The sequence below is a fragment of the Podarcis pityusensis genome, assembly GCF_964106645.2.
Source record: "Podarcis pityusensis genome assembly, chromosome: 13".
Taxonomy (NCBI): domain Eukaryota; kingdom Metazoa; phylum Chordata; class Lepidosauria; order Squamata; family Lacertidae; genus Podarcis; species Podarcis pityusensis.
Window position 1 is genome coordinate 43,453,174 of NC_138038.1, and position 27,043 is coordinate 43,480,216.

General features: G+C 42.6%; 1 protein-coding gene across 1 annotated transcript in view; it reads left to right on the plus strand.

Moving 5' to 3' along the window:
- Positions 1–8,757: 8,757 nt before the first annotated feature.
- Positions 8,758–27,043, plus strand: part of LOC308460911 (vomeronasal type-2 receptor 26-like) — a gene marked incomplete at both ends in the record, with an annotated part of 32,771 nt that continues 14,485 nt past the window's right edge. Inside the window, one exon of the mRNA XM_080977445.1 lies at positions 8,758–8,826. Coding sequence (XP_080833571.1) covers positions 8,758–8,826 — 69 coding nt within the window. The remainder of the gene's footprint in view (positions 8,827–27,043) is intronic.

Consider the following 27,043-nt stretch of genomic DNA (forward strand, 5'->3'; position numbering starts at 1 on the left):
ATCAGAACCATTATACTATAGTGTATTCAGTAATAATGCATTGAACTGAATGGAAGTATATGTCATATTTTGTAGTAGATACACTCTCATACTGCATGCAACTCTAATTGCAGGGTGGTGACCCAGATCTACCAGCATATCCTGGCCTTGATATTTGCTGTAAAGGAGATCAATGAAAACCCCCAGATTTTACCAAATGTCACCCTAGGTTTCAGTATCTATAATAGCTATTTCACTGCAAAATGGACCTATCATGCCTCAATGGAACTATTCTCTACACTGGGCAAATCAGCCCCCAACTACAAATGTGATATTCAGAACAATCCAGGAGCAGTCATTGGGGGACCTGTCTCTGAAGTCTGTCTCTACATGGCAGATATTCTGTCCATTTATAAGATTCCACAGGTAAGATGTAAGCGTGCAGGAAGAGAGGTTAACAAGCCATTTGCTCATCCCTTTCCTGGTAAACTTTTCTTTTTATCAGTTTTATTTCCAATGTTTTTTCCAGAAGCTCCAACAATAAAGTATTTGAGGTTCCTGAGATTTTTCTGTAGCAGGTTCAGGACCTGCCTTTTTCTCAGTGTCTCTGTACTTAGATCTTGCAGCAAAATCATGTTGTTGTTGTTGTTGTTGTTGTTGTTGTTGTTGTTGTTGTTGTTGTTATACACAGACCCCACTTTCACAGTGACAGCTTTCATAAATTTGCCATTAATGAAAAATCTGTCAAAGCAAATAATAATATCATGGGAAAATACTGCATTTTTGTTTGTTTTGTTGGGAGCTAGATGACAATGAACAATTTTTATGTCTGATGATTAGGAGGACTTCTGGCATTTCTGTTGTCCGTCGTGTTAGTAAGACATTTATTAAATCTGCAGTGTCTCAGAATTTTAAATTCAAAGTCGTCTCCTATTTTCTTTGTCATCAAGTAAGTCAGTTAATGGTTTCTGACATTGTAAAAGGATTGTGTGTTTTTTCACACTCAGTTCTGTAGCTGCATTTGGAATGATTCCCAACTTTTGTGTTTTCTGGGTTAATTGTTCTAGATGAATTTTAATAGCAATAAAGGCTTTTCCTCACTCTGTAAATAAGAAGTGTAGATTTTGTACTTTGTCATTAACTGCTTGCATCATTGTTGTTGCAGAAGTGATCTCTCTGTGTTCGGCTTTCTCTTCCTTGGTGACCATTTTGTGCACATTGTTCACAATCTATTTCTCTGTATAAGATTATAGCAAAACGTACAGGAAGAGGAGACTCATATTTTTTATGTTTGATGTATTTGTTGGCAAGAACAAACAAATCCTTAGAAAAAGTCAAAGTTTTGTTTCATTTGATGAAATCAGTTATAAAGACAGGAGTCAGAGCTACTTAGCCAAAGGTTGGTAGTACTAGATTTAAATTAAGCAGGTGATCAAAGGAGAAGGAATTATTTTCCTATCAGACAGCTTGTTGAACATCAATATATGCCATTCAAGAACTCAAAATACAGAAGAGAAATTAAATCAAGGCAAAACTAATGCCTTAAAGAGAGCATAGGGACAGACTGTGTCATCTGATTAGGGACATGGCAGACTTTTCCCTTTTATTACAAAAGCTGCTTAAATTTGCAAGTTGGAAAGAAAGTGCACTGTACAGACCTTACTGCTGCCTCACCCTTTCCACTCACCTTTCCAAAACACCACAGAATCTCTGAGCACACTTGCCATACCCTGCTGGCCACTTCTGGCAGCATCATATGTCTTCCCTAGAGAAATTATATGGGATTGGTCCCCTCCCCCACTTAACTTTTTAAAATTTCCATTAGATCATATATTGCTCTGCTGCGGCTCTAGATAAGAAAACCCAAGCGGCTTTCTATTACCAAGTGCTCCCAGATTTGAAGCTTCAATATAAAGCAATTCTCTGGTTACTGCTATATTTCAAGTGGACATGGATTGGGATTATTTCTGGGCAAGATGATAATGGAGAGAAGTTTGAACATAATATTATTCCCATGTTCACCCAGAGAGGTATCTGCTTTGATTTCATAGTGAGAATTCCCAAAATGTCTTTTACAAATGATTTTGATGACGTGATGGGAGAGGTATTTGAAATGAATGAAATTATTATGGGGAGCACTGTCAATGCATTGGTCATTCATGGTGAGATTGAGACCATGATCATCCTGAGGATTTTTTCCAGGGCTTCAGCATATGACCTTATATCAACAAAGAGAAATAGTAAGGTGTGGATTATGACAGGCGAGATAGATTTCACTTCCATTCCTCTTCAAAGAGATTGGGACATAGACTTCCTCCATGGTGCTATATCCTTTGCCATTCACTCCAGTGAGGTTGTAGGATTCCATAAATTTCTTCAGGTGAGAAACCCCACCTCAGAGAAAGCAGATGGCTTTGTTAGAGTCTTCTGGGAACAGGTCTTTGGGTGTTTGTTCCCCAACTCCATGGATGAAGTCCAACAGGATGAAGACCTCTGCAGTGGAGAGGAGAAGCTGGAGACTCTTCCTCCATCTGTTTTTGAAATGAGCATGACTGGCCACAGCTACAGTGTCTTCACAGCTGCCTATGTGGTCGCACATGCTTTGCATGCCATGCATTCAACTAGACGCAAAGGCAGAATGATAGTGGATGAAGGAGTAAAACTTTCAAATCAAGAGTTGTGGAAGGTAATGTCTTGAATATAGCTTTGGGACACCCTGAAGTAGAGTTTTCTTGCAATAGCCTTCTCCCACATTCCCCCGCCCCAATGCCTGGTATTCAGAGGCATGATGTCTCTGTTTCTGGGGAATGAATATAACTGCCTTGAATACTAGATTTCGTTATGTCTCCATGAATTTGTCCAAGCCCCAGGGCTCAGCAGATACAAATGAGTAGAAAAAGAACGCTGTGGAAATTCCAAAGGACGTGATGATGAGCAGGGAGTATTTTATTTTATTTTTTGATGTCCCTGCCTTCCACCAGGGGTGGAATGATACAGCTGTGGATGCAGTGGCGGCTATTCTTCCCTGTCTTATTCTGCTGCTGTCCTGCCAGGGTTAAGATTGCTTTACTAATTACTAGCTCAATGTGGCAAATGCACATCTTCCACTCTCTATATCCATGATTACCAGGCATAAAGCTTTGCAAGGGTTCTGTAACCAAGTGGGAATGATCACTAACCTTTTAACATATCATTAAGAATTGCCTTTGTTTAATTTTATTTATCCCCATCCCTTTTTCTTTAGCTCAACCACTTTGTTAAGATGATTGTATTTAATAATAGTGGTGGGGGAAAGGTTTCCTTCAATGGAAAAGGAAAGCTAGAGACCGGATTTGATATTATAAACTGGCTCACATGTTGTATATATTATTTTTTTTACAAAAAGTTACATTATGTGATGGGTTAAAGTGGCATAAGAGTGCTTTACAAATATGGTGTGAATGTAAGGAGAGTGAACATATTACATGTGTCTGCAGAACATATTACATGTGAACATATTACAAGTGTCAGCAGAACATTACATGTGTCTGCAGCTACATCTTTGGTGATCAAGTGTCAGGGACTGGGCAGAAGAGGAATGGTGGAGACCCTCTTCCCAGCCTGACCTTTCCAGAGAAGAAGACAGTTCAGAATTGCAACAGGGATTTGAGGGAGATCATAGCTCAGAGGCAGACAAGGGGAAAAGCTGGGAAATATTGGGAGAGGAGGAAGAAGAAGCACCAGAGTGGGGACAGCTAGCGGACACAGTGTCTTTAGAAAGCATTCCAGAACCCTCCTCTCCCAGAACCTGGCGGGCATTGAAAGCAGGAGAGCAGGGAGCTCAGAGACAGAAGGCACATGTCAGTACCTGTAATGAGGACACATAATAGGAGAAAGGGAGGGGGTGGAGACTCGGAGCAACCCCATTATTCTGAGAGACCACGTTCCCAAGCCTCTCTGTGTGAATATTGAATAAAAGCAGATGGTAAGGACTTTCTCTTGTTCTGTCCATTCCTGGAAACCTGCCATGTGGGTTGGTTCCTCTGCTACCTGACATCAAGGTGTTATATGGTTCTCATACTATCCAAACTACACCATAAGACATTGACTTTCTGTATAGGTTTTGAAGTATTTCATGTTTGAAAACAGGCTCAATATGAGTATGTATACATATAGAACCAGTATGGCACTAGATGGCGCTGTCGAGTTCCATTTTTGCCAACGCGATTTCTCACACAAAGTTTACTACGCATTTTCCAGAAATGCTTCTTTGATGTGTCTTGATGCAGCCTATGTCACGATAATCCAGTAATTACTGCTCAGTCTATTGTACAACCCAGGGTTGCTGTGAGAATAAAATGGGAAGCAGGAGAATGATGTAAGCCACCTTGAGCTCCTTACAGGAAAAGAGGAATAGAAATGAAATAATGCTAACATGATAAATATGCAATGTACCAAATGCTGAAAACTTTTGGGATTCTATTTCTATGCTTACGAGTATGTTTTTAAATTATTTCTTAAATTCTGTTTGAATTGTCATAAATATTCTTCAGAGTATATAAACATTTCAGCTTCCACAAAAAGCAATATGGAAAACAGCTTTCTTAAAAAGTCTGGTTTATGCAAGGCTTATGATTTCCACATTCATTGGGTGATATTCATCTTTGTCCTGCTCAGAGTGGAACCACAAAAATATATGGATCTAAGTAATATATATTGTTAGGCTAGCACTCCCCTGAACTGAATTTGTGAATTTATGGTTTTAACTGTTTTAAAACTGTTTTAATTATCATACTTTCATTAAGAATGTTCTAGTGTTGCTCTGTAGTATTATTATGAATTGATTTTAAAGTTTTAAACCACTTGGAAGCCATTTTGGCATTTAAGTGGTATATAATTAAAAGTAAATAAATTGGCAACTTTTAAGGCAAATGCAGACTTCTTTTGTGGTACTTTTTCTTCTTAGCTTCTCACTATTCTGAAGGCTTTTTTAAAAAGTCATTTGTTGTAAGGCTCTGAATCTCTTGCCATCCAATTTAGGTGATCTAGAAGCAGATGTGATAAACACTGTTATTTCTGCAATGTCTCAGAGTAAGTGTGCATTTCCAAATTGGTGATTATCTCCCTTGTAATTAAATAATTAGTCATGATTACCCTACTACTTCTTCATGTTTCAAGGGAGCTGTAGTAACCACCAGCAAAACTACAAGGCAGAAGGATGATATTACTATGCTCTTTGCACTTCTTACATGGAGCTGAAGACAGTGAGGACTCTGCCAGTCTGATCAGGCACATCTTAGTCCGCACAGTGTGAGACACGCCTCATACAACAGTGTGCAGCCCTTCAAATCAAGCTGTTCTGGTCATCACAAAACTCAGCGAAGGAGGATGTGGGGACAAGTGAATGGGTGTAGAGACAGAATTCTCTCAGGGAAATTGGTTGCATTTATAGTCCTGCTTCTAGTCTTTTTGCCTCATATGGCGTGCAAGATTCCTGACATCAAATGCAACTCGCTTCCCATTCTTCACAAGTTTCATCAGCCTGGAAACCTCATCATTGCTGGCATTATGTCTCAGATATACAGATTCTCCAGTCCAATGGCTTTCACAACATGCCCTTCCAACGACCTCTTTGAAGATACTGTGTAAAGTTCTTCTTTTTTGTAAAAATGTTATACATCTGTCCTCTCTTACTCTACCCTTCAGCACTGTGATCATGATAATGTTCTCATTTTAAGACTCTTAAATATTTAATACTTTCCTGGTTGTAACAAATGTAGCAGGGATTGGAGCAGGGAAATTCATTTGTCATTTTAGTCCTCAATGACTTTTGGATTACTGTGTTTATTGCTTTCTTTGAGTAGTTCCTCCTTGCCCTGGCCGTATGTTCTCAACAAGTATTGATAAAGAGAAGGGCTGTAGTTTAGGGGTAGAGGATCTGGTTTTAATGCAGAGAGTCCTAGGTTTAATCTCTGACTCCTTCAAAATCTTTGAGAGAAATTGGGGTGAGGAGTATTTCAGAGATGTACTGAATACTGTATCAGTACTGTGCTGGTGAGCACAGAGGACAAAACTGCTCTGTGTAACAATATTTCATCATGCTTACCTAGATCATGTGTTATTCAAGAATGCTTTGAACTGCATGGAAGTATATGTCATATTTTGTAGCAAATGCACTGTCACACTGCATGTCACTCTAATTACAGGGTGATGACCCAGATCTACCAGCATATTCTGGCCTTGATATTTGCTATAAAGGAGATCAATGAAAATCCCCAGATCTTACCTAATGTCACTCTGGGCTTCCATATCTATAATAGCTATTTCACTCCAAAATGGACTTATCATGCCTCATTGGAACTCTTCTCTACACAGGGCAGATTCACCCCCAACTATAAATGTGATAGTCAGAACAATCTAGTAGCAGTCATTGGGGGACCTATCTCTGAAGTCTGTCTCTACATGGCAGATATCCTGTGCAGCTATAAGATTCCACAGGTATGATGTATGCATGCAGTGGGAAAGATTAACAAGCCATTTGCTCATCTCTTTCCTTTTTAACTGTTTTTAAAAGTTGTGGTCCAAAGACCCACAAAACAATTTCAAAACTAGATACATTTAAAACGACCAGACATACAGATGGGAAAAACCAAGGCAGTCCTTTGGTTTTATCTAGGGCATAATGATCTTTGTTTCTTAATAACCTCCAAAAGAAACTTTGCCACAGCCAGTGTAATATCATTTGACCTATCTTCCAAAAGATGTTTAATATGGGAGGCTTCAGATTTTCCTGGCAAATTTGCCAGGAAGGGTTTGATCAGTTGATCCCTTGCTAAATAAAGAACATAAGGAGAACCTGCTGGATCACCTCCCAACCACACCTGAGACTCGATCTTGACTAGTTGGATGGAAAACATTAATAGACAAAGAAAAATTAATGAATGAAGTAGGTTCTAAACTCTAGGTCAACATTCTGTGGTCATATCTATTCTGCTGAGGTATCTCTGCTTGTAGAACACCAAATAATATTGGTTAGGGGGGATGTAGTCTTTACCTGACCTTGCCAAACTGGGGCCACTTCAGTGAACCAGGTAAGTGAGGGGGTAGGTAGCAGCACCTATGGAAGGGCCAGATTGACTCCAACAGTATATTTGCAGTATATTACACTAAGCTCACAGCTGACTCACACCTACCACTTGCCTTCATGATGCACCACAGAGTCTTCAGTGCAGGGCAGTCAGATGAATGCCACTTGCCCGCTACACTGATGGTTAATGGAATCAACCTATGTCTTCCCTGGAGTAATGATAAAATAATGGTCTTTCCCCCCTCATTTAATTTTTAATCATTTCCTTTAGTTCATATATGGTTCTGCTCCAGTGATAGATAAGAAAACCCAAGCTGCTTTCTATCACCAAATGTTCCCAAATTTGGAGCATCAATATGAGGCAATTCTCCAGATACTGCTATATTTCAAGTGGACATGGATTGGTGTGATGTCTGGGCATGATGACAATGGAGAGAGGTTTGAACAGAATGTGATCCCCATGTTTGCCCAGAGAGGTGTCTGTTTTGATTTCATAATGAGAATCCCCAAAATGTCATATTCCAGTGAAATTGGTGACATGGTTGAAGAGGGATTTGAAATAAACAAAATTCTTATGAGAAGCACGGTTAATGCATTGGTTATTCATGGTGAAATCGATACCATGATAATCCTGAGGGTGTTCCCCAGGGTTGCAGAACATGAGGATATACCAACAAAGAAAAATGGTAAGGTCTGGATCATGACGGCTCAGATGGATTTCATTTCCATTCCCCTTCAAAGAGATTGGGACATAGACTTCCTCCATGGTGCTATATCCTTTGCTATTCACTCCAGTGAGGTTGTAGGATTCCATAAATTTCTTCAGGTGAGAAACCCCACCTCGGAGAAAGCTGATGGCTTCATTAGGGTCTTCTGGGAACAAGCATTTGGGTGTTTGTTCTCCAACTCCATGGTAGCCCTGCAGGATGAAGAAATCTGCAGTGGAGAGGAGAAACTGGAGACACTTCCTGCATCTGTTTTTGAAATGAGCATGACTGGCCACAGCTACAGTGTCTTCACAGCTGCCTATGTGGTTGCGCATGCTTTGCATGCCATGCATTCAACTAGCTTCAAAAAAAGAATGATAGTGAATGAAGGAGTAAAATTTAAGAATGAACAGTTATGGAAGGTAATGTCCTGAGCATGCTAAAAGTAGAGTATAAATGGTGATTGATAAGTCCAAAGGATTCCCAAGGCAGCCAACCTCTGCTTCTGCCCTTCACCACGTCATGGTCATAAATGTAGTGGTGGCTATACCATTCTGACATGTTTCACAGCTGCCCAGTCACTTCCTTCATCAGTGCCGCTATTACATTTTATTATTGTAGTCTATTACTGTATCTGTTTATTGTTGTACGTATCTCTCATTGTTCCTGCAATAAGCTCAAGGTGGCCTATAGGGCTCTTTCCCTCTCCATATCTATTTTTACTTGGTATAAAGCTTTTAAACAGTTCAGTAAATAAGTGGGAATGATGATAAGTCGTTTGTATATCCTTATGAATTGGCTTTCTTTTATTTTCATTTTTGTTCTATCCTTTTTTTTCCTAAACAGCTCAACCACTTTGTTAAAAGCATCTCATTTAATAATAGCGATGGGGAGAAAGTTTCCTTCAACCAAAATGGAGACTTAGAGTCTGGATTTGATATTATAAACTGGGTCACATTTCCAAACCAGTCCTTTCGGAGAGTGAAAGTTGGAAAGATCGACCCCATGGCTCCCCAAGAAGAAGTGTTCAGCATTTGTGAAGAAGCCATTGTGTGGCCCAGCAGGTTCAACCAGGTGAGATAAATTCATATTTTGTAGCCTATCCTTCACTTCCAAAATGATTCGTGGTTCAGATACTGACCTAGCTCTGTGCTATGTTCATCCATGTGCTCAGTGTAGGAGAGAGGGCATGGGTGTGCAGATCTTCCATGTTTTGCCAGTTAAGTGACACTCATTACATCCACTATTGCACTACTACCACCAAATTTACTACTTGGAAAAAATAAAACTTGATAAATTTACAGAGGATCATATTCATGTAGGGGAAGGCAGCGTAAGGGTTCTTCTATCACAATGGGGCTTGCTTGTTTCCTTTCCCTAACCAAACCTGTGAAATATGGCTCTGCTTTCCTTTGGACCACATCAATGAGGTCGGCAAAGGTGTCTTTTTGTCTTGGTAACCCAGTGCTCGATGCACACTGCCCAGGTTTCGTACTGCTAATGCATCAGTTCAACTTCTCCCCCAGAGGTGCACTACATTGGATGACAATAATGAACAAAAGTTGCCTCCAACTGTGGGAGACAGAGCAAAGCCATCATGGCCAGGAGCCCTTGATTGCCCTTTCCTATATGTCTCTTGCCTATTCTAACATAAAATGAGAGTTCAGCAAATTAACAGAATATAATACATTGTGGATACACAATATTGCAAAATAGACACCATTATCCTCTTATATTTTTTGACAGGCACAGCCCCTTTCTCTTTGTAATGCCAATTGTCCTTTGGGTTATCAAAAAACAAAGAAGGAAGGGAAACCATTTTGCTGCTATGATTGCATTATATGTCCGGAAAGGAAGATTTCCAACCAGACAGGTAAGAGACATCATGTAAAGAGCCTTAAGGATATACTGGCACTAAGATATTCAGACACTACTTCAGTTGTTCAAAAATTCAGGAAAGTTGTTCAGAATTCAGCGAAGGTTGTGCTTCCAGATATGGGGATACAGCCTGATATATTCAGTAAGATCAGTCCAAGCCATTGACAGCTGGTAATTATGTACAACAAATAAATAAAATAAAATGAGACGAAGGAGGTATCATAAGTGGGAGGGGGGAGGACAGAAAACTTCAGAAACATGAAAGAACTTCAGGGGGAAAGCTAAGGGTGCAACAGCCACTATCTCTCTTAAAACAAGACCTAAGAACCATGTCTCATAATTCAGAGAAGAGCTAAAACTGAATACAAATGTGCTCCCGACCACATATTAGTCTGGAAGTTCAAATAATGTTGGGATGTTAAAAGATGTGAACAAGTAAAATCTGCTAGAATCCTGACCATAAGTGATAACATTGAGCTTCAGAAGCTGAGATAGGTCCTAACGTCTGGGGGTGGGTGGGACTTGAACCATTCCTGAATATGGCATGTTGCTAATAATATAATTACATGAGAAGTGTGGCAAACTATTTTTTTCTTCACAGATTTCAACCTGGCAGCCCTTCTTTAAGGTTTTGTTATTTTCATTTTGATCATTTTAGTATTATGCATGTAGTGGTGCTCCTATGGCTTCTCTTTTTCAGACATGGATGAATGCTTTCAGTGCTCACCGGATCATTACCCAAATGTGGAAAAGGATTCATGCGTGCCAAAGGACATACGTTTCTTGTCTTATGGAGAACCACTGGGGATCTCTTTGGCCTGTTTTGCTCTTTCCTTGTCCTTCCTTGCAGCTTTGGTGCTTTGGATCTTCATTAAGCACCGTGAAACTCCCATAGTCAAAGCCAACAACCGCAACCTCTCCTATACTCTCCTCACCTCCCTCTTGTTATCCTTCCTTTGTGCTCTTCTATTCATCGGTCGACCTGAGAAAGTGACATGTCTCCTTCGGCAAACAGCTTTTGGCATCATCTTTTCAGTGGCAGTTTCTTGTGTGTTGACAAAGACAATCATTGTGGTCCTTGCTTTCATGGTCACCAAACCAGGGTCCAGCATGAGGAAATGGGTGGGGAAACAACAGGCCACCTCCATTGTTCTTTCCTGTTCCTTGATTCAAGCTGCTCTTTGTACTGTGTGGCTGGCAACTTCTCCCCCATTCCCAGATTTAGACATGCACTCAATGAGTAAAGAAATTGTTCTGCAATGTAATGAAGGGTCAGTCACCATGTTCTACTGTGTCTTGGGGTTTATGGGCTTGCTGGCCATTGTCAGCTTCTCTGTAGCCTTCCTAGCCAGGAAGTTACCTGACAGCTTTAATGAAGCCAAGTTTATCACCTTCAGCATGCTGGTATTTTGCAGTGTGTGGCTGTCCTTTGTTCCAACTTACTTAAGCACAAAAGGAAAATATATGGTGGCTGTGGAGATCTTCTCCATCTTGGCCTCCAGTGCTGGTTTACTAGGCTGTATATTTTCACCTAAATGTTATATTATTGTAGTGAAGCCTGAGTTGAATAGCAAGGAGCAACTCAGAAGGAAGAATTGAGAAATTCTGGGTCCTTCATCTATGTCATATTTTAATTAGAAATGTGGTCTATGGTACTTTTGTGTTTTTCCTTTCTTCATCAAAATGCAAATGTAATTTAAACTGTCAGTGCCATATTGGAGTAATCCTTTTCAAATCTGTGATATATTCTTGTTCAATTCTCCTCACCAAATGAAATGCAAAGAGAGGAGGTATACATCTCTTAAAAGGGGTGTTCCAGGGTGTGACGGCATGGGGTGAGGCCAGGAGGGACACACCTATTTCATGCCTCTTCCTTAGTTATATGAGCTGGTAAACTCATGAAATTTATGTCAGCAAAAATTGCCATTTTAGTAAACTCTAGTTCCCTGTTATCCCCTCAGAGGTCACCATAGAATTGCCAGCTGCATAATACTACTTTTGTAATTGCTGTGAAAATGTGCTATGTTAAATAGATAAGAATTGTGGCATGAATGCTCTTTGAGAAGACAACATTGCTGAAACAACTTGCAGTGGTCAAGCACCCTCTGACTTTTTAACACCTTGTTTTCTCAGCCACATGTTTGTACTGCTTTTCTTTACCATCAGGGCAATAAATAGATATTCTAAATCCTCATCTTTTTTGTCTGTTTACTTAGAAAGAAATTAAGCAGAATAATGTGTGGATCTGCATCTTAGATTTAGCCCTTTTCTTAATGAGAATTATACTTTCCATCCTCTTCAGTGCAACAAACTGTGTTGCTGAGTTTCCCCATTCTCCTTTGCTGTTTAATTAAATCACAGTAATAAAAATATTAATTGATAGAATGAAATTTTGCCATAACCTCGAATAACCACACTAAATGCTTAGTCTTCTGCATTAGATGAATCCTGAAACACATTTCAAAAATACTTTCACATGACTTGCAGTGGAATTTTAATGTAATCAATATTGAAATGCATAGTGTACAACATCTTTCACCACCTTTTTATGAATTCTAAATCCCTGAACTGAGAGCCAAGAAAAATGTTAGACAGAATGTATTGCGACAGGAAATCTCAAAACTGAGTGACATCCACCAAGATTATCTAGATGTCACTATGCAGATTGAAGTTTTCAATTACTCTCAAAGGTAACAACTATTCTCTTTGCTTTGGTGATGCTTTTAACACTCCCATGTCATAAAGACTAATGAGATACACATGCAGCCTAATTCTGCTGACAAGCACATTGTATCTAGCAAGCCTCTTGTGTTATTCTTTCAAAGACCTGCATATTCACTACTAGTACAGTTCGAGATATTGTTGTTAGCATATGAAGATAAGACCCATAGCGACTTGAAAGCCAAACACTTAAAGGAGCACCACTCCATTTATAAATCTGTTAAGACAGGAAGATACCTTTTTTGCTTTACCACTGTTGGAGGAAGTTAATTCTGAGGTGATGTGGGACACGTCTTTCTCAGTGTTGTGAATACCCCCCCCCCCAAAAAAAGCACTACTGGAATAATCATTGTTTATTTTTTGTTATTAAAATTGCCCCTTTACCTAGCCCTTTGCAGATTTTCAACAATGATCTATTTTGACATAATGGACCTATGATTTCAGCACAGGCAAGATGGAAAGGAATGGACAATCCATCCCTACTCAGTTGTTTCTCAGTGACCACTGAAATTTGCATATGTATATTTATGAACTGACTTAATTTGCAACTTTCATGAAACCAGCAAATACAGTGAGTTGGACTAGAGGCAACTTCTGCTGAGATGTGATAAATATGTTTTCTTCTGCAATATCTCATAGAAACAGAAAGAGAAGATTAGCTACCCTGTAATTATCCAATTAGTAAGGATTACTCTACTTCTTAATGTCCAAGGGAACTGTGGTAACCACCTACGAAACAACAAGGCTGGATGTGATTTTTAATACCCCCAGTATCACTTCAAGCTGGGGCTGGAGACAATCACACTGGGTCAGTCTGATCACTGAGATATAGTTGGAGACATAGATCAACTGAGAGCCATTTAAGTCAGGATTCAGAGAAGGATAATGTGTTGGCAGGTGTACTGGTGGGCAGAAAGAATTTTTTTATGCAAGTTAGTAGCATTTCTAGTGTTGGTAGTAGTTTTTTTGCCACAGGTGGTGTCCAAGATTCCTGACATCAGCTGCAGCCGCCGTGACCCTCTTCCTATTCTTCACAAGTATTACCAGCCAGGAGACCAAATCATTGCTGGCATTATGTCTTATATATACAGATTTTCCAATTCAATCGAATTTAAAGAATGTCCCTCTAATGACATATTTGAAGAACCCATGTAAGTTTTTTTAGATTAAAAAAATACATAGCATACATTTGCCTCAATCCCCCCCCCCCCGTCTATCCAATGGTAGCTCCAGTGGATGGGAGAAGATTAATTATATATTAATGTTTTATGTTTAATACATATTTTCCATTAAACTGAATGCCATCTTTTCCCTTGACATATGCCACATGGTTTATTTGCTTTTGGGCAAGTATGTCTTTTGACTTCCTTGGGTTACCTGAGATTATAAATTCTTGTAGCTGATCATGGCTAACCCATCGCACAAAATGTGGTAAGATGGAAGAGGTGGAGATCATCTTTGGTAAGCTACCTAAATTTCTTCCTTTGAATTAAAACTCCTATTCCTCATAAACCCCACATCTACAATTTATTTACAGAGGGACAGTATACTTCCAGAACAATAACAGAGCTATTAGTTTCATGTTTTCAGCAACTGCTTGTTGTTGTGAAACGTCACTGGGCATGTAAGATTTGACTGAACTGTCACAGCCTGTAACCCCTTCCCTTTCATCTAAATAATATCTGCACTTTGTGTGTTCATGTGTGAAAGAAAGAGAGCTGGAGGTATGGAGAGAAAGAAAGAAAGAAAGAAAGAAAGAAAGAAAGAAAGAAAGAAAGAAAGAAAGAAAGAAAGACATGGACAAACAAATATTACTCTTTATGCATCTAATGAAATGGATGAAAGTTTATCCAAATATTGCCAAATTCAATTGTTTAAATCAAGCCTGAAGACTTCTAAGATGGAGAAATTCTAACGGTCAGGGGTCCCATTACCTTCTTCATCTCCTGCTTCTACATATGTTGTTGGATTCCAACTCCTGTCAGCCCAAGCCAGCATGACCAATGGTTTGGTGAGTTATAGTCCAACAACAGGGCAACAGGTTGGGTGTCCTAGAAAACAAAAATCGAGTGTTAATGGTCTAAAAATGTGGTTTTTATATGATTCCAAATGAGCTTACTTGTATCTGAGGAAGCTCCCTTAGATCTCCTCCAAACATGCTCATTGCAGGAAATTTGAAATCCAATCTATTATCTTCTACTGACCTGCAACTAATCTATTTTTTAAAAAACTACAACAAAAACAATACACCATACACTTTTTGTGTGTTTGTGTGTAAGAGAGAAAGGGAGAGAGAGTGAGAGTGAGAGTGAGAGTGAGAGTGAGAGATTTGACCCATCCTTCCGATGTCACACATGCCTAGCTTTGATGTATTAAAGCAGAAAAGAGGCAAAAATATCAAGGACCAGCAAGCCATGTTTAAACACAGTAATGTATACACAATCCTAAAAATAAAAATCTAAAGAGAAAATGTTACATACTGGGTGCCTTGGTCCCAATTTGGAAAGAACGCAGAGTAATTCAAATATATAAAATCTTGATGGAAATACTACAATCCTAAAATAAATTGGGATAAGGATAATTTCAGAGACATCCTTACATTAACAAATCTTTCAAAACATCACTAGAATTGTATTAGAATTGTGCAGATAAACAAAGATGAAGAATGCCAACATTTTGTTATACTTCTGTGATGTTCCTGTTACTGAATGCCATATATTTATTTTCCATGTACCTAACTGAAATGAAGTACATATCATATTCTGAATCAAACACACCATTACATAGCATGTAACTCTAATTACAGGGCTATGATCCAAATATACCAGCATTTCCTGGCCTCAATATTTGCTGCAAAAGAGATCAATGAAAATCCACACCTCTTACCCAATATTACACTGGGATTCCATATCTATAATAGTTATTTCAGTCCACGAGTGACCTATCAGGCCTCATTGGAACTCTTCTCTACACAGGGCAGATTCATCCCTAACTACAAATGTGATAGGGTGAGCAATCCAGTAGCAGTCATTGGTGGAGCTACTTCCGAGGTCTCTCTCTACATGGCAGATATTCTATGCATCTACAATATTCCACAGGTAAAACGTGTGCATGGGGCAGATCAGTTTTTGAGACACAATTTGTCACATCTCTTGCCTTTAAATGTGGCTTTGCACATTGAAGATAAAATTTGTTTCCAAAGTATCATATTCAACATGCTTTTTTGGGATTTTTGTGCATGCTATGTTCGGGTGGCGATGTTGTGAAGAAGCTCCAATGCTTCAACATATAAACTTGTTGAAATATCTGGGAGGAAAAATATCTCTTGCTAATCTACTCTCATCTCCAAAATGAATCATTATCCTGATGTGCCTTTGCTAACCCCTTTTATGGAATATAGGATTAACCAGAAGGTGTCCTCAAAGTAAGATAAATATCTAAGTTATGACCAATATCCCACTAAGTCATACACATATACTACATAGACACTAACAGATGTCAATTATTTTTAAATTCAGGTTTTATTTCCTTAGAACAAACAAGGACAGCCAAGACTGAGCCCTTCAAATAATGCAGACCACAAATGTCATAATCCCTGATCATTGTCTATGCTCACTAGGACTGATGGGAGGTATTATCCAAAACACTTAATCATTATTGTGTCAAATACCTATGAATTAAACTGACATTATGTGAAATATGCCAGTGAACACTCCACTGCAATATTCCATGAGGGCACCCACTTGGCCAACGTAGCTCTGCCTTTGCAGTTTCAATGTATTTCTCCTCTGTGGTGACTGTTGAAAAGATTTGTTCAGGCCTCTTCAATATCATTTCCCCTTGCTTAAATAATTTTCTTTTTCTTTAGTTCATATATGGCTCTGCCCCAGTGATAAATAAGAAAGCAGATGCTGTTCTATACCACCAGTTGTTTCCAGATGTGGCCCATATGTATAAAGGGATTCTCCAGTTATTGCTGTATTTCAGGTGGACGTGGATTGGGGTCCTATCTGGGCATGATGACAATGTAGAGAGGTTTGTACACACTGTGGTTCCCATGTTTATCCAGAGAGGTATTTGCTTTGATTTCATATTAAGAATACCCATGATGACTTTTTCGAGTTGTATTCTTGATATGGCGCAAGAGGCATATAAAACATATCATCTTATCTACAACAGCACTGTTAATGCAATGATCATTCATGGCGAAATTAATACCATGGCAGTTTTGAGAACATTTCCCAGGTATTCAGAAACTATGGATGAATCAACAAAAGGAAAATGGAAAATCTGGATTATGACATCCCAGATAGATTTCACATCAGTTCCCCTTCAGAGAACCTGGCGCGTGGACTTTCTTCATGGTAATATATACTTATCTGTTCACTCCCATGAGATAGAAGGTTTCCAGAAATTTCTTCAGATAATAAAACCTACTTTGGAAAACAAAGATAACCTTTTCCAGGAGTTTTGGGAAGAAGCATTTCTTTGTTCTTTCAGCCCTTCCCTGGTAGATGGAGAGAATACAAAAATCTGCAGTGGGGAGGAGAAGCTGGAGAATCTTCCTGCATCGGTTTTTGAAATGACCATGACCGGCCACAGCTACAGCATCTACAATGCAGTCTATACTGTGGCACACGCTTTGCATACAATGAGTTCATTGAGATTCAACCATAGAGCAAGAGTGGGTGAAGGAAGATGGAAGCTTCTGAGTCAACAACTGTGGAAGGTAATATCTTCAGCATACTAAGAAATTTAGACCATAAAATGATCCCGCTGAATCAGACCTGTTGTTGTTCCTGAGTGGCTCCCCATTTGGTTTGATATAGATGTATATGTCACTCATAATGCCTTTTGTTTAATGACTGGTCAAAGTTTTGGATTATTATTATTATTTCCAACCAATAACATTAACCATTAGAATACGCTTTGAATAAGCATGTCAAGTTGACATATTTTGTGCTTACAAAGTCATAATATGAAATTTAATCCTAAATATACCTCCCCAAAGAAATGCACCTGCCATTCACTTTATTGTCTTTTGCACATCATGCTAAGATATTGTTTAGACAGCATGTTTATTCTTTTGAGCATTTCAACAAAATGAATTAAACATAGAAGTATGTCACTCAGCTGTCATACTAACAGTTATGATTATTGAGACTTAACATCAACATGACTTTTTTGCTAGGATCTTTCTTTCTTTCTTTCTTTCTTTCTTTCTTTCTTTCTTTCTTTCTTTCTTTCTTTCTTGATTTTCCATATGCTTTTTTTTAAAGGGCAAACAACACAAAACAATCAACAGATTTAGAAATGCTTACCTCAGTTGTTTGTTGTTTAGTCGTGTCCAACTCTTTGTGACACCATGGACCAGAGCACGCTAGGCACTCCTGTCTTCCACTGCCTCCCGCAGTTTGGTCAGACTCATGTTTGTAGCTTCGAGAACACTGTCCAACCATCTCGTCCTCTGTCGCCCCCTTCTCCTTGTGCCCTCAATCTTTCCCAACATCAGGGTCTTTTCCAGGGAGTCTTCTCTTCTCATGAGGTGGCCAAAGTATTGGAGCCTCAGCTTTACGATCTGTCCTTCCAGTGAGCACTCTGGGCTAATTTCCTTAAGAATGGATGCAATATACAGCCTTGCCGTACTCCTTTCCCAATTTTGAACCAATCGGTTGTTCCATATCCAGTTCTAACTGTAGCTTCTTGTCCCTCATAGAGATTTCTCAGGAGACAGATGAGGTGATCAGGCACTCCCATTTCTTTAAGAACTTGCCATAGTTTGCTGTGGTCGACACAGTCAAAGGCTTTTGCATAGTCCATGAAGCAGAAGTAGATGCCTTTCTGGAACTCTCTAGCTTTCTCCATAATCCAACACATGTTTGCAATTTGGTCTCTGGTTCCTCTGCCCCTTTGAAATCCAGTTTGCACTTCTGGGAGTTCTCGGTCCACATACTGCTTAAGCCTGCCTTGTAGAATTTTAACCTTGCTAGCGTGTGAAATGAGTGCAATTGTGCGGTAGTTGGAGCATTCTTTGGCACTGACCTTCTTTGGGATTGGGATGTAGACTGATCTTCTCCAATCCTCTGGCCACTGCTGAGTTTTCCAAACTTGCTGGCATATTGAGTGTAGCACCTTAACAGCATCATCGTTTAAAATTTTAAATAGTTCAGCTGGAATATCATCACTTCCACTGGCCTTGTTATTAGCAGTGCTTTCTAAGGCCCATTAGAAAGTTAGGTATCTTCTACTCTCCATCTTAACAGATTGTCTTAGAATCAAGCATGTATAGCTGCTGATGAAAAGACAATATTGTCCTTTCCAGTATACAATACATAAATTAATATATATAATTTCAAAACATGTTTGGTCTTTGTGTGTCTGAGAATTCTAAGATCCTTTTGTAGTTTCTCCCTCAGGGCAATACTCCATATTTTATCCCACCATGCTTCTAGAGCATAGTGGGATAAAATTAGTTATCCCACTGATTAGTACCCACAACAGTTAGTAGCTGTTTTCTAATGTTGTGTTATATTTCTAGCTGCGGACCAGAAAAAGAATAGCAATTCCTTATACAGTACACTATTATGGTAATCTATAAACAGATTTAATAAATTGCTCATCATACTTTTACATCCTCATGAATTGCTCACATTTCCCCCACCAATTCAGCTCAACTACTTTGTGACCAGCACCTCATTTAACAACAGTGCTGGGGAAAAAGTTTCTTTCAATGAATATGGAGAGATAGAGGCCGTATTTGATATCGTCAATTGGGTCACATTCCCAAACCAATCTTTTCATAGAGTCAAAGTTGGGAAAGTTGATCCCATGGCTCCCCAAGGAGAAGCGCTCAGTATTCGTGAAAAAGACCTTGTGTGGCCCAGCAGGTTTAACCAGGTAAGGTCCATTCTCGCTTTATTGGCCAAGGGAGCCAGTGTACAGCTTCTGGGTCATGTGGCCAGCATGACTAAGCTGCTTCTGGCGAACCAGAGCAGTACACGGAAACGCCATTTACCAACCTCTGGAGCGGTACCTATTTAACTACTTGCACTTTGACATGCTTTCGAACTGCTAGGTTGGCAGGAGCAGAGATTGAGCAATGGAAGCTCACCCATCGTGGGGATTCGAACTGCCGACCTTCTGTTCAGCAGGTCCTAGGCTCTGTGGTTTAACCCACACTGCCACCCGCGTCCTGTAGTGTATGTGTAGTGGTCTTCTCTATTGTGACAAGTAGATTATGTCACCCATTTTTTTTAACCAAAGATCTTCCTCCTGGAAACCTTTGAAGTTATATGGATACATTTGACTTCAAACTTTGTAATTTAGTGTGCACTTATGAAGGATAAAAGGTAAAGGGACCTCTTACCGTTAAGTTCAGTCACGGACGACTCTGGGGTTGCGTTGCTCATCTCGCTTTACAGGCCGAGGGAGCCGGCGTTCGTTCACAGACAGTTTTTCCGGGTCATGTGGCTAGCATGACTAAGCCGCTTCTGGCGAACCAGAGCAGCGCATGGAAACGTCGTTTACCTTCCTGCTGGAGTGGTACCTAATTATCTATTTGTACTTTGACGTACTTTGGAACTGCTAGGTTGGCAGAAGCAAGGACCGAGCAATGGGAGCTCACTCTGTCGCAGGGATTCGAACCACTGACCTTCTGATTGGCAAGCCCTAGGCTCTGTGTTTTAGACCACAGCATATAATACAAATTACTGCTAATGTGTTTCAAAAAACAAGGTGCTGTACAGAGTTCCAATTTCTATGATATCTACAAAAGTTACCACCCAGAATGGCTGGGCCACCCCAGTCTGATGGGCAGGGTATAAATAATAGCTGTTGTTGTTGTTGCTGCTGCTGCTGCTGTTCTTAGCAGTGTTGGCAGTGGGTCCAGACATTCCAGAGATATTGCCATTGTTCCAGATGTATTGCCATCGTGGAATCCTAAAATTAACCCAATATATTTCCACATGGGCTCCAGAATGACATTAGATGCAAGGACTGGAATTCAATAAAGTCCTCATATGTGATGGGACGATGAGCTGCTTGTGCGTAAAATCCAAGTCCCTCAGAGTTTGGTCAAGTTTGCAAACCTCTGTCTGTAACGGAGCCCCTTAAACATGGCTCTGTCAGTCGCTTGCAGATTCCGACAGTGGTTGCTTTCGGAATCGCTTCCAACATAAAAGCTCCTTAACGGAAACACGTCTTCTGGACTCTCTGCGTGACAGTTTCCGGCGAGGAGTGGGTGTCCCTACAGGAGGTCCTGAAACCTCCCCACTGTTTTCGCTGGAAGTGTCTCGGAGCCATCCCTCCTGCTCACTTTCCCTCAGCTCAGCTCTTCTCCCCCTACTGGTTCCCTCTTCAGCTGCTGAGTCTCTCCCAACCTGTGTGAGCCCTTCCACCTCCCTTCCTTCCGATGGCAGTTCCCTGACATCCACCTCCCCTCCAGGGCCCCCTTCACCCCCTCCCGCCCCCTCCTCTATGGGCGGTGAGGAGGCAAAACCCCGGAAGGAACTTCCTTCACCTTCCGATGTCTCAAACACTTCTCTCCACCTGTCGCGGTTCCTGGTCTCGAAGTACTCCTCCTCCTCAGAGTCCATCTCCCCTTCCCCTTCCGAATCCGTGAATCCTTCCAACTCCTCCTCCTCATCGGTGGTCCCAAAGTATTCCCTCCGGAACCTCTCCACAGGCTGAGGTTTCCTTGGGAACCTTTGATGGAACGTTTCTATCAATACCTCGTCATTGATATCTTCGGCCATTACCCAAGTGTTTTCTGACTCCGGTTCTCCTTCCCACGCTACCAAATACTCCACCTGATCCCCCTTCCACCTGGCGTCGAGGATTTCTGCCACATGGCTGCTGCATTCCCTTTCTTCTATGATCGGTCCCCGAGTGGACATCCCTTCTCGTCCCCCCTCATACGGTGACAGTAACGACCTGTGAAATACTGGGTGCAGTTTCATGTGGTTGGGTAACCGGAGCCTGAAAGCCACTGGGTTGACTTGTTGAATGACCTCAAAGGGACCCAACCTCCTGGGTCTTAATTTCTTACAACCTCCTTTGAACGGCAACCCTTGGGTTGACAGCCACACCCGATCTCCCACCCTTATGGTTTCACCTTCCCTTCGGTTCTTGTCTGCCTGCCTCTTGTATTCTTCCTTCGCCCTTTCTAAGTTGAGTTGGAGCTGACGATGGATTGCTTCCATTTCTTCTACAAAATGCTCGGCTGCCGGGATGCTCCATCTCTCCCCTCCTCCCCCTGGGAATGCCCTGGGATGACACCCATAATTAGCCAAGAAGGGGCTCATCCCTGTGGACACATTCTCTGCATTGTTGTAGGCAAATTCCGCCAGCGCCAACTTCTCTACCCAGTCATTCTCTCTGTCATTGACATAACACCTCAGGTATTGCTGGAGGACACCGTTTGCTCTTTCCGCCTGCCCGTTGGTTTCAGGGTGCCGGGCAGTCGAAAAGTTGACCTCCACCTGCAGTAAGCTCATGAGCTTCCTCCAGAACCTGGAAGTAAATTGTTTTCGTCGGTCTGAGACCACCCTCAATGGCACCCCGTGCAACCTAAAAATGTGTTCTACAAATAACTTCGCTGTCTCTTCCGCCGTGACTGCATGCGAACAGGCTACAAAGTGGCACATCTTTGTCAGTAGGTCTACCACCACCATGATGGCTGTTTTCCCCTTGGACTTCGGCAGATCAGTCATAAAATCTATCGACACTGCCTCCCAAGGTCGTTCTGGGGTTGGTAAGGGTTCTAATAGCCCCGCCGGCGCCCGCCTCTCCCCTTTGGCTCGCTGGCATTGCTCACACCCTCTTACATACTCCCGTACATCTTCCCTCACCTTAGGCCACCAAAATTCCCTGGTGACCAACCACATGGTTTTGTGTTGTCCAAAATGCCCCGCTGTGGGGCTGTCGTGCAACTGCTTGAGTACCCTCCCCCTTAAGTCTCCTTCGGGGATATACAGTGCCCCTTTGTAATACAACGCTCCATTTCTTTCCTCAAAACCCCCTGGTTCCTCTCCCTCACCCCTAAGACCTCTGAGCTTATTCTGGGCATATTCATCATTCTCTGTTTCCTCTACCAGTTCTCTTTGCCCCACCAATGCCGCCCCACACACCCAGCGGTCCTCTGGGATGACATGTCTCTCTTCGGGTGCCCCCTCCCCTTCCAAATATTCAGGTTTGCGTGAGAGAGCGTCCGCCCTAACATTTTCTGGACCTGGCACATAACAGATTTCAAAGTGAAATTTGGAGAACTCCTGGGCCCATCACACTTGCCGTTGGTTGAGCACTCGTGCCGTTCTCCAATACTCTAAGTTCTTGTGGTCCGTGCACACTTGCACCTTATGTTGTGCCCCAATTAATAAATGCCTCCATCTCCTGAACGCTTCATGAATGGCAAGTAGTTCTCGGTCATACACCGTGTAGTTCCTCTCAGATTTGTTCAGCTTTCGCGAAAAAAAGGCACACGGTCTCCACTCTGACTCCTCCTTCCCAGGCTGCAAAAGCACCGCCCCCACAGCCCGGTCTGATGCGTCCGTCTCCACTCGCATCGGTTTTTGTAAATCCACATGCAGGAGCTGTTCTTCCGAAGCGAACGCCCTTTTCAGTTCCTCAAAAGCTCGCTCCGCCTCCGCCGTCCAAACGAATTTCCTCTTACTGCTGAGACAGTCCGTAATGGGAGCCGTCAAGTGGGCAAAATTTCTGATGAACTTCCGATAGAAGTTTCCAAATCCAAGGAATCTTTGCACATCCTTCCTTGTTTTCGGTGTTTTCCATTCCAGTACCGCTTGGACCTTGCCAGGATCCATGGCCAATCCCTTGTCCGACAAGCGGTACCCCAGGAATTCCACCTCCTTGGCATGAAACTGACACTTCTCTAGCTTCACCCACAGCTGATTGGCTTGCAGTCTGCCCAACACTTCCCTGACGTCTTTTACATGCTGCTCCTCATTCTCTGAATATACTAGCACGTCATCTAAGAAGGCCACACAATTCTTGTAAAGCAAAGGCCCCAGGACGTGGTTCATAAACGATTGAAAGCACGCGGAGCCTCCTTGTAGGCTGAAGGGCATAACTAAATATTCAAATGCCCCCAAAGGGGTGAACATGGTGGTTTTCCATTCATCCCCCTTCCTTATTCGTATCAGGTTGTACGCCCCCCTCAGGTCCAGTTTAGTAAAAATCTTTCCCTTCCTGACCCTTGTCAAAATGTCATCAATTCTGGGCATTGGGAAAGTCACTGGTTCTGACACTGCATTTAAGGCCCTGAAGTCCACTACAAGCCTGGGTTAGTCCGTGTTTTTTTTGTCCACAAAAAACACTGGGCTGCCCCCCACCGCCCTGGACTCTCTGATGAACCCTCTCTTCAGGTTCTTGTCAATGAACTCCTTTAGCTCCTGCATCTCTCTGTCTGACATGGCGTACAGCTTGCCTACAGGGAGCTGTGCCCCAGGGAGTAAATTGATTTGACAGTCAAAGGGCCTATGTGGGGGTAGTTTGTCTGCCTCCCTCTCGCTGAAGACGTTGCTCAGGTCGGCGTATTGTTGGGGAACCTTCCCCTTCTCCGTTACTTCCGTCCCTGCTAGAGTGGCTCTGGCCCCTCCTTGAGCCTCCCGCTCTTTGCAGTGTTCTAGACAATGTGCTGACCCAAAGGAGACCACTCTCTGATGCCAGCCCACTAGCGGATCATGTAACGCTAGCCAGCTCATCCCCAAAATAATGGGAGCTCCTCCCAAGGTAGCCACATTAAACGCTATTAGCTCAGTGTGTCTTGCTACCCTCATTATCATTGGGACGGTCTGCTGGCTGACTTCTCCTCCCAGCAGCTCCCTTCCATCGATCGTGGTCACCTGCAAAGGGTTACTTAAAGGGATAGTCTGTATCTGGTGCTCAGCAGCAAACTCCTTACTCATGAAATTGCAGGAGCTGCCTGAGTCCAATAGCGCCTTTATCTTTAGTGGGTGTCCGTTAGGCAGCTCTAGTAACACCTCTATCACTAGGGCGGGTTTAGGAGGTTCCGGCGTGGGCACTTTCACTGCTCTTTGGCCTGGCTGCTGTGCCCCGACGGTGGCAGCCAGGCGTTGGCTTTTACTTGCTCCGGTACCTTTTCCTCCCTCTCCCCAACAGCTCCCGCCATTCCTTGCCATTCCTTTCTTTGGGGGCAGACTCTGGCAAAATGACCTGGCTGTTGGCAGAGATAACATTTCTTGGCGCCCTTTCCCTCCTTCTTCCGCTCTTCACTGGGCTTTGAAACTGCGCACGCGCGCGCTGTTCCAATTTCCATTGGCTCTCCCGGCGGGAACGGTGGCTCTGGAATCTCTGGAATGCGAAGCTCCCTCCAACGTTCCCCCTTCCCTTCCCGCCTCTCCAAGGCTCTCGCCTCTTGGCGCGCTCCTATGGTCAGCGCTGATTTGGTCAGCTGGTCCATAGACTCCGCCCTGGGCGCCCGGGAAAGTTCATCCTTTACCGCCGAAGCAAGCCCTTCTTCAAAGAGCATTTGAATGGGTTCCGCCGATAGATCCCACCCCAATTTATGGATCAACATGGTAAACTCAGTCCAGTACTCACGCACAGATCGGCTCCCCTGTTTGCACGCCATTAACTGTCTGCGTACCACTCCCTGCTCAATATCGCTGGAAAACATCAAATCCATAGCACGAAAAAACTTCCTCGTATCCTTCAGGATGTCATTGTTTGTTGCCATCAGGGGCCTCACCCAGTCTTTCACCCCCTTTTCGAGATGCCCAATCACAAAAGCCACCCGCGATTCCTCGTCGGGAAAGTCATCAAACTGCAGATTAAGGGCATATTGCATCTCTGTCCTAAAGGCATGATAGTCCTTGGCCTCCCCCCCAAACTTCTGCACCAATCCTGGCAACTTTCTGGCGAGCGGGGTGGTTTTCCCCTTCTCTGCATCTTGAGCCCTCCTCTCCTCGAGCCTCGCCGTCTGCAGCGCTAGCTGGACCTCCAACGCCCGGTACCTTTCCTCCAGGCTTGGACCCGCTCCAGCTCCTGCTTCTCCGGTTCCGGCTGGGTTGCTCATGATGCCTTCTCCTGCACAAACTGCTCACAGAGACTGTCGGAATGCTGTGATGGGACGATGAGCTGCTTGTGCGTAAAATCCAAGTCCCTCAGAGTTTGGTCAAGTTTGCAAACCTCTGTCTGTAACGGAGCCCCTTAAACATGGCTCTGTCAGTCGCTTGCAGATTCCGACAGTGGTTGCTTTCGGAATCGCTTCCAACATAAAAGCTCCTTAACGGAAACACGTCTTCTGGACTCTCTGCGTGACAGTTTCCGGCGAGGAGTGGGTGTCCCTACAGGAGGTCCTGAAACCTCCCCACTGTTTTCGCTGGAAGTGTCTCGGAGCCATCCCTCCTGCTCACTTTCCCTCAGCTCAGCTCTTCTCCCCCTACTGGTTCCCTCTTCAGCTGCTGAGTCTCTCCCAACCTGTGTGAGCCCTTCCACCTCCCTTCCTTCCGATGGCAGTTCCCTGACATCATATTTATTAAACAGTCAATCATTTCTGCAATGAGATGAAATCTAATTATAATTAACTGTTTCAATGGCATCTCCAGTTGTGAGTATTAGCCAGATGGAGTAAGACTTTAGATAAACTGCCACCATCTTTCCCCACCTGAGTTCATCCTATCCTGGCTCTGTGATGATTGTCTATGGCTCCTCATGTTCCACACATTGAAAAATATCTTGATAGAAGCCTGGTCATATCTCTAGGCCAATAAGCCTTGAAAAGGGTAAGAAAGTGAAGTTATATGTTTCTCATCATTTCTTCTTCATCTTCCCTCTTCTAACATGCTCCTCTAGCTAGATGTGACGTACTTAAATAACATGATGAAGTGAAGTAGTGCAGAAATGACCAACCAAAGGGGGCTGTAACTGGATTAATGAAATGTTAGTCTTTAATAGCTTTCTTGGTGGCGCTGTGGGCAAAACCTCAGTGCCTAGGACTTGCTGATCGTAAGGTCAGCGGTTCGAATCCCCGCGACGGGGTGAGCTCCCGCCGTTCGGTCCCAGCTCCTGCCAACCTAGCAGTTCGAAAGCACCCCTAAGTGCAAGTAGATAAATAGGGACTGCTTTATAGCGGGAAGGTAAACGGCGTTTCTGTGTATGGCGCTGGTGCTGGCTCGCCAGATGCAGCTTCGTCACGCTTGCCATGTGACCCGGAAGTGTCTTCGGACAGCGCCGGCTCCCAGCCTCTTGAGCGAGATGAGCGCGCAACCCTAGAGTCGGTCACGACTGGCCCGGACGGGCAGGGGTACCTTTACCTTTACCTTTAATAGCTTTCTGGCTCCTGACCTCCATTGGCTGGCCTGTATGAGATAGCTCAGCAGATTTCCATAATACAGAACACTATTGATATGGAATTTTCCAAAGGAGAAACCATGATCCTCTTTCATTTGTGGACAGGCACAGCCCCTTTCTCTTTGTAATGACCATTGCCGTTTGGGATATCATAAGGCAAAGAAGGAAGGAGACCCATTTTGCTGCTATGATTGCCTCCCATGTCCAGAAGGAAAGATTTCCAACCAGACGGGTAAGGGAAATCATGTTCAAGGGAAATGCTCAGAATTTAAGGATGACTGGGGCTGCTGATATGGGGGTTTGGAGTACTAATATGAATCTCAGCTCTCTGAATGCCAGTCATCATGTAGGGGGAAAAAAT